We start from the raw sequence: 9,071 nt of genomic DNA, 5'->3' as shown, positions 1-9,071 counted from the left end.
GGGAGGTGGTAGAATCTCCTTCCTTAGAAGTTTTTAAGGTCAGGCTTGACAAAGCCCTGGCTGGGATGATTTAATTGGGGATTGGTCCTGCTTTGAGCAGTGGGTTGGACTAGATGACCTCCTGAGGTCCCTTCCAACCCTGATATTCTATGATTCTAGAGAACAGGTTAGTTCCCTTTCTGAATTACAGAACAGAGACCATGCCTACAGATGTTTAGCTCAGAGAGTAGGGCCCTGATTCAGCAAAGCCGTTAAGCATGTGCTTAACCTTAAGCACATAGGTATAAATGCTTTGCTGGATTTGAGGCCTAGAACTCCTGATTAGACAGACCCTGACTTCAGCGGAATTACACCAGGGATGAGTATGACTCATTATCTACTCCCTCAAGAGTATTTCCTGAAATATAAGTTTTGGTATTTCCAAGCTAAGTGTAAAAATAGCACAATCATACAAAGTACAAATATCAAACAATAAATAATAGTTTAAAAATGACATTGCTTTTTCCTATTTAAAAAAAAAAGGCATCTGTAAATGTAAACATTGAGGTATTGGAGGTAATAAATACTTAATATGGTAGGTATAATATGTTTTTTAAAGTACAGTATTAATACTGTTCAGCCATAACCGTTGGCCCAAACCATAAGATTATTCTATGTCTCATGTGTTTGGAGAGTCTAACGTTACTTTTATAAAACAGCAGTTTCCTTGTTTTTGGGTTTCACTTTCCCATCTTCGTCATCAGGTATTCTTCAATGTAGTTAATGAATATGTCAAATTCTCCCATTGCCTTATAGATTCCTTTCTCTTGTAACTAGGGGAAGGGGAGGAGCAGAGAAAATAAATTACTTAATATCAATTAATTTACACATTCGTAATTAAGTGTCTAATAAATCACAAGATAATTTAAGTTAAAGCATGTTAAGCCTAGATGCACAGTTCATAGAGCGCATGGAAATGTTACTCAGATTCTCATTAAACCACAAATGTTGAATCACAGCTAACTCACAAGTGATGGGAGAATTGATATGTAGTTTGCAAGCAGTTCATTAAGCAAATTTGAATAGCTTTATTTGGAGATGTAGCTCTTACGATATATTTCTGTTCTCTGATTGGCTGAATGTAACTTTTAGGATCAATTTCCAAGGGGAATGCTTGTGATTAGGAATTCAAAATTGGCTTCCCACAATGATCCTGCTTGACTTGCTTAAAATACTTTCATTTGACATAATATTCAAGGACAAGAAACAGAAGTAATGCAAACATACTCAAAGCAAACTATGGTTTTGAAAAAAACCATAAACTTCTACAGATTTTTTTTTAACGTAACATTTGTCCAGCTGCAATAGGAATCATAATACCAGCTTTTGGACAATGTGAACTGATAGACTCATTCCTAACTCATTTGTGGATGTATAATATACCATACAGATACTTGTTTAGATAATTTGTACACATTATAATTCCATCTGCAATTTAAGCTGTTTTCCTGAAGTTGCTCTGGCTAGTGCAGTTACTTTATCTATCTGACCCAGCCCCATTGCATAGTCATGCACTTACTGAGTGCCCCAAAATCTTTAGTGTGTTTATTCTGGCAAAACAATGGTGGGGTAGGGATGTGCTCTTATCCCCATTGTTCAGACAGGGAATCAAGGCCCAGAGAATGCCCCAGGTCCTACAGGGAGTCTGTAGTAGAGCAGGAACTGGAACCCGTGTCTCCAAAATCCCAGGCGGGGCTATCTGTTAACTGTTTTAGAGTCGACATGTCCTTTGCTTTAGCATTGGTGTTAGCCAAACCTGAGAAGGTTGAGAGTCCAGGTTCAGTTTGGCTCACCAGCCGTCACTTTTGATACTTCTGTGACCCTCATCCAAAAAGTCTAACTCTCTTGAATGTGAAAAAGTGTGTGTGTGTGTAGAGGGGGTGTAGTATGGAGCTCAAATGGACCATTGTTATGGTGTTGCAGCATTTCTGGTCCCAGTCCAGGCCAGAAATGCAAAAGTAAATGATCCTTGTAAAAAAAAAAGCCTGGTTTCAGTAGTGGGCCAGGTTTCAGGGGCTGGTTAGCAATTGGACGGGAGAGTTACCTTATCGTATGTTTCCTTGATCTGCTTTAAGGTCTGGCTCCTCTTCTCGCAGGTGAAGAATCTGTGCTGTGGAGGAAAGCAACCAGGGATTTTTAACAAAACAGCCTTCCTTTACGGTACAGCTCTGGATGGGTGAGAGACAGGCTGCCGCAGCCCAGGTGTGTGCTAGGGAAACTATGATTGAGTCCTTTACCCCCACTCCTCCTGCCACAGTAGCCCCTCAGCTCCCCAGCCCCACTCCCCCACCAAGGCTGTGCTTTCCCCCTTTTTACCAGCTTTCCTCTCCCCTCATCCATTTCACTCACTTCTTTCAAAATTCCACCCATCTTCCCCATGTCAGTCACATGTGCCCTTCAAAACTAAGCCTTTGTGATAGATATAAATGAAATCCATTCACAGATATTTATTCTCAGGGGGCCTAGCCCAGTGGCCCCCTTGCGAGGATGTTGGATCCTTTCCCCCTCCCCTCAGCCGTCATTTGTCTTTTACATTGTGAGCTCTCTGGAGCAGGAACTTCGGCTACTTTTTACCATGGCCTACACAAAGATGGCTGGATCCATTCTGGGACCTCCAGATGCTACCCCTGTGCAGATACCCATAGCCATTATGTTCGAGGAGTTCTAGTAACCAGCTCAGCAAACAGCCTGTGTGATGTTCTCTCAGGGAGGGTTCACCCTCCTCTTTGCTGAATTGCTTGCTCACTGACTGAGTCATTTCACAACCAGATGACAGAGTCAGGACACCACCGCCAGGCAGTTCCAGGAGCTGAGGCTGCATTCAGCTTTCATTCTGCCGCCCCAGCCTGTGAGAGCAGCTCCTTTCAGGTAAGGGCTTCAGATGAACCCTTTTAAATTAATCTTTGATCAGTGTTTATTACAGGGCTGCGGGCTGGCCTTTAAAAATAAATAATTATTTCTAAAACTTTACAGCTGAATCTTGATGATACAAATCATAGATTCCTAGATAGCAGGGGCCTGAAGGGACTGCTTGGGTCACACAGTCTCTGCAGTCTCTGTGTGTGTGTCTATCTATCTCTGGTCTATATATGGTGAAACCTTCCCCATGATGAGTAAAATTCTGCCTCCCTTTTCTGTAATGACCAGGATGTCAGTCCTCAGAATCCAGCTGGACTGTATTTTTAATGGGCCTGTCGCTGTGCTATCTACACTGACATCAATGGCCAAGCTCCAATCAACCTCAGTGGTGCAGGATCAGACTGAAGGTGGCTTGGCAAAACCTTTGTAGGCCTCCTCCCTTATAACACCACCCTGAGCTTCTTGTTGAGTCCCGGCACCGATGGATTTGCAGACCCCTCTCTTCACAGTTGGCCGGTACTGCAGCCCCTCAGCCCCTGTGGCAAAGAACTTTTAAGAAGCTCTCCATCAAGAAGCTGCAGAGGTTTCATGCTGCAGCTTTGCTTGGGATACGTATATTGATATCTGCTTGTGCTCAGCTCCCTGGGAACTTGGCAAGTGATTTGCGAAAGGAAGCTCCAACACTTACACAGCGCTTCAGTGTCTGCCTCAGGTCCAGCAGCATGTTGCCAATCGAGCCCACGCTCCGCTTGATGTGTTTGCTGCTGTTGATCGCCTTCGGTAAGACTTCATCCAGGTAAAATCGGATCATGTCTGACACTGACTGGCAGCCCAAATAACCCTGGCGGAAGAGGAGTGAGTTGCGTTAATGACACGCCACCGCAACTGGAGGACACGGCATAAGCAGCTGTCAGATTCAGTCGTCATCACTGGCCAGAGGTTTGGTTCTATGGGTTCTGCTGTGCACCTTACAGAGTGCTTTCCACAGTGCTGTACTGCCATCCTATGAGGTTGGTAAATAAGCACTATTATCCCTGCTTTACAGATGGAGAAACTGAGATGTAGAGAGGTGAAGCTATTTGCCCAAGCCCACAGACAGCAACAGCATCCTGGAAATCCGGAGTTCTGACTCCCAGTCCTGTGCTCTGACCACTAGACCACACCAAGCTCGAAAACAGAAGCAGAGCAATCTCAAAGGGAGTGACTATCTCAGACAGATGTTAGACAGGCAAAGATACAATGAAATCAGTTTTATAGGTATGATATTCTTATGCTACTACCAGTTTTAAAAACACCCTAAACTTTGTATAGTACTTCCAGCTGCCTCTGTTAGAATGGCATTAGCTTACAATTAGATTCACAGTGCACAGCAAAGTTCTCACCTTAAAATCTTCCAGTAAATCCTCCTTTAGCAATAAGATGTCAAGTTCATCGTCTTTGGCTTGCTGTAAAAGTATGCAATGGAAGTGTCAGTTGTATCAAGGTAGGCAGCCTACAATATCTTCATTGCTACTGTGTAAAAGTACTTCAGTTCATCAAACTGTCTGGTTTGCCTGAGTACGTGTGTTGTCGGCTTAAGGCAAACATTGGAAATAAAAGCATCTGAGCATACAGAAGGGGTGTGTGTGTGTGTGTGTGTGTGTGTGTGTGTGTAATAACATTCAAGTGCTGATACTGTCCCACATGCCTGTGCAATTAGTTTGAAGTCAAAAGAAGACAGGGAAAAATGAAATCACATTTGTGGGTGATTTATTTGACACGTTTAATTTTTTTAGCCTGCCTTTCAAACCCTGCTTGCTTTCTTCTGACTTCAGATAGTGTGCATATAACAGCAACCAAAATTACTGTGATATATAATAACAGGTCTATTAAGGAACTACGTGATCCTGTTACCAGCACTTCACTCAGAGACTTGTAGCAAACTTTGATTTAAAGTCTTAAATCCTATATACCTACCAACTGTCATGTTAATTTGGCTGATAATACAAACACAATGCCATTATTCAGTGATTTAACCTAGAGGGATGACATCTCAATTTTTTATATCATTAGTACATAATGCCATTGATTTTATATTGCAATTTAGATACATTTAAGGCAATATTGGTACAAATACAGTTACGAATGCTATGCATCCCTTTTTGCATGATTACTTTGCTCAGCTGTCAGCAAGACCGTTCTAATACATCTCCCACCACAAAGATTTAATGCTACCCTGGCAATCTATCCACAGACCACATTCCCATGCAGTAGAGGGAAATGGGCAGTAAATTCTCTAGACACAGAATAACTTTTTTCTGGCTTTGGTTGTATCTTAATGTTTGTTTTTTAACACAACTTGAAAGCTATAGTGAAATATTTCCATCTCATCCATCGTTAACTTGCAATGGAGTTGCACCCACTTACACCAGCATTGAATTTATCCCCATCAGTAAAGGAATAACTTTCAATGCAATGTCAAAAAAATTAAAATGCCTTAAAATTCATTGTGAAAGCAGTTGATTTTCCTGTAATTGCGTCTGGATAACAAAAAATCTTTGCACATTTTCTCTCCCCTTAGCAAGTGATGAAACTAAACTATTTATTTCGCCTGCAGCAGCAAACACAAAACACAGTGTGCCTGCATCTAAACCTTTTCTGCCCAAAGGAACCTGTCTCCTGTGTGTGGGTATGCCAAGTCACTGAAAGTGCAAAAGCAGTAGACAGAAGGCGACAGGCTTTGACAGGTGTCATACTCACAAAATAATCTTTAATTTCACCAAATGCAATCCGCAGGTCTTTGAGCCGAAGGGGCAGGAGATTGGCGAGATGTGTGCAGCTTTCTTCAGAGAGCTGGCAGCTGGCATGTTTGATGCTGGCAATCAGGGCTAGGAAAATGAGTGCTGTGAGAAGTTTCATTTCTCAGCTGAGTTTCTTTCTTGTGGTCCAGTTATTAGTTCAATTTCACAAGAGGCAAAAAGCCAGATCTGAATGCCTTCACCTTGATGGCGCTCCTGATTTTATACTCTCCAGACATGCTCTCAATTTCCTTTCCCATTTCCTGGGGACTAATATTGGGGTTTTAAAACATTCATTAAAACCAAAGGTCACAAGAGTTTCCCGTAAGAGGCTTCCTGTGCTCTGGCCCCCCTCCCCTTTCCACACCCCATCAAATCGTTTGTGTTAGACGCTGCATTTTTTTACGTAGCTTGTTTCTTGTAAATTTGAATGTGGCTAAAGAATTTGAACATGAAAAGGTGCGGTATGGAGGACACTTCTGCATTCTCATGGGTATTTTCTATTTTTACATGAAAGACCTGTGTGGGAAGGGGGAAGTGTTTCCATTTTTAAATCTCTGTAATGCATTTACCTAATTTTAGAATTTTTCTAGGTCATCACCACCAAGCAAATGTCATTTTAATGGATTTGAGCCTTTTGAACAGGGAAATATTCACCCCTTATCACCAAGAAGTATGAATTCCCATTTCCGGGACATTTCAATGTGGAAAATAATCCTTTTATCAATAAACAAATAAAAGTTCTTATGAGGAAATAACAAATAAAGTCTTACCTAGGGTTTATGGAAATCCATACAGAGCAATTAAAAACCCCCCTTCGGACTTTTTCCATAGGAAAAAGTATGTTAGCACTCATGATCTGGCTAAATTCCAATATTTGTAGTAATTGCAACCTGCTAAAACTCCATTTCAGCATTCAGATATGCTACCCAGTTTGTTTCAAATGAACAGAGTATTCTTTATAGTAACCTTCTTCACTTTGCACCATCTTTTGTGCAGCATTGCTGTGCACTGTTAAATAGCTGCCACATTCTCTTCCAGGGCATTGAATGGCAGGGGTGTCTGGAATAACTCCTGTGTCTTTATTACACATATGCAGACAATCTACAACAATATTCTCCTCTTGGATTCAGCTAGGCCGGGGGGGCAAACTTTTTGACCCGAGGGCCACATCTGGGTGGGGAAATCGTTTGCAGGGGGTTGGGGTGCGGGGGTGGAGTGTCGCGTGTGGGAGTGGGGGCGGTGTGCAGGAAGGGGCTCAGGGCAAGGGGTTGGGGCAGAGGAGGGATGCAGGGTGTATGAGGGGCTCAGGGAAGGGGGTTAGGGTGCAGGAGGGGTGTGGAGTGCAGAGGGGACTCAGGGGAGGGGGTTGGGGTGCAGGAAGTGGCAGGGGGCTCAGGACAGGGAGTTGGGGTGCAGGCAGGGGGCTCAGGACAGGGGGTTGGGGTGCAGGGTGAAGGAGGGGTTCAGGCTCCAGCCCTGCGCCGTTTACCTAGAGCGGCTCTGGGGTGGCAGTGGCGTGCACCGGAGCCAGGGCAGGCTCCCTGCCGGCCCCGGCCCCATGCCGTGCCACGCCACGCCATGCCGCACCGCACCACACCGCACCACACCACTCTGGGAAGTGGCCGGCACCTCGTCCCTGCGCGGCCCCTGGTGGGGGGCAGAGGGCTCCGCCTGTTTCCCTCACCTGTGGGTACCTCCCCTGAAGCTCCCATTGGCTGCGGTAACCTGTTCCTGGCCAATGGGAACTTTGGGGGAGGTACCCACAGGCAAGATCAGTGTGCGGAGCTCTCTGCCCCCCCACCCTCAGGGGCTGCAGGGACGTGGTGTGGCCACTTCCCAGAGCGGCACGGCACCACGGGGGTGGCAATCCTGCGGGCTTGATCCAAAGCCCCGAGGGGCCGGATCCAGCCCGCGGGCCGTAGTTTGCACCACCCCTAAGCTAGGCCCTTGGTGTATGCTCAGATACCACAGTGATGTGCAATTTATAAATATGTGTAATAGTAATTTTAGTAGTATTAACATCATGGGAGTTTAGGGTGTGATCCCATGCCTACTGAAGTCAATGGAAGTCTTCCTATTGTCTTCAAATCAATATGGAAGTGGCTCTGATTGCTAATCTTCAGATACAATTCCCAAATTCTATATAAGCGCAGCATTTGTAAGGAAGAACTGCGGTGTGGGTCACTGAAGAGAATTTGATTAAAGTTTAAGAGCTTCTGGGTGAAAGAGGCTTATAAATACCAGCTATTCCCATTAATCTTTTAAAATTTTTCATAGTTTTCCCTTTTCTGCTCATTTAAAATAAGGATGTTCCTCATACCTTTAGGCTATTTCATTTTCAGCCACCTCATTTTTAGTTTCTTTATTGCTTTTCGCACAAAGAATGAAGCCATTGAACCTGTATAACTTTGACATCTTCCAGACTTTCAAGCAAAACCTGTAGGAGGTAAGTGTGACGGGTTTGATCACAGAAACCCCCTTGGGACTGCCACCTGATGTGCTGAGACTACCCCTGAGCCCATTTCCCCTGGCAGCTTGGGACTTCAGAACCCTGCCTGGTTGTGCCAGACACGCCAGCCTGCTACAAAGACAGACCCAGGTCTGAACTACATCCCCCAATGCTGCAGGCTTAACTGAAAACAGCTTAAGAAGTGTTTCTGTCTTCAACACCCAGATGTCCAGTTTCCAATGGGGTCCAAACCCCAAATAAATCCATTTTACCCTGTATAAAGCTTATACAGGGTAAACTCATAAATTGTTCACCCTCTATAACACTGATAAAGAGATATGCACAGTTGTTTGCCCCCACAGGTATTAATACATACCCTAGGTTAATTAATAAGTAAAAAGTGATTTTATTAAATATAAAAAGTAGGATTTAAGTGGTTCTAAGTAATAACAGACAGAGCAAAGTGTATTATCAAGCAAAATAAAATAAAACACACAAGTCTAAACCTAATACAGTAAGAAAGTGATTACAGATGAAATCTCACCCTCAGAGATGTTCCAGTAAGCTTCTTTTACAGACTAAGCTCCTTCCAGTCTGGGTCCAGCAATCACTCTCACCCCTGTGGTTACTGGCCTTTGTTCCAGTTTCTTTCAGGTAGCCTCTCCACCCCAAAGGATATCTCTTGAGCCAGCTGAAGACAAAATGGAAAGGTTTCCAGGGGCTTAAATAGACTTCCTTTTGTGGGTGGAAACCCCTTCTCCTCTCCTATGCAGAATCCAGCTCCAAGATAGAATGTTGGAGTCACATGGGCAAGTCACATGTCCATGCATGACTCAGTTCCTTACAAGCCAGGCCACATTCCCAGGAACGCTCAGATGTGTATTGGCGTCTCATAGTTTATTGTTAGCTTAAGTGTTTCTTTATTGGACACTTACTGAGAATAG

General features: G+C 43.9%; 1 protein-coding gene across 1 annotated transcript; it reads right to left on the bottom strand.

Moving 5' to 3' along the window:
• Positions 1–719: 719 nt before the first annotated feature.
• On the bottom strand, positions 720–5,796 carry IL10 (interleukin 10). Its single transcript, XM_074936127.1, has 5 exons — positions 5,638–5,796; positions 4,281–4,343; positions 3,587–3,739; positions 2,084–2,149; positions 720–812 (listed from the first exon to the last, which is right to left on the bottom strand). Exons 1-5 carry the CDS (start codon positions 5,794–5,796, stop codon positions 720–722), a joined length of 534 nt encoding a protein of 177 aa, XP_074792228.1.
• Between the last annotated feature and the right edge of the window lie 3,275 nt (positions 5,797–9,071).

This window comes from Natator depressus, chromosome 21 (genome assembly GCF_965152275.1).
Source record: "Natator depressus isolate rNatDep1 chromosome 21, rNatDep2.hap1, whole genome shotgun sequence".
Lineage (NCBI taxonomy): Eukaryota > Metazoa > Chordata > Testudines > Cheloniidae > Natator > Natator depressus.
Note: the sequence above shows the minus strand (reverse complement) of the source record. Positions and strands in the feature narration are given on the sequence as shown.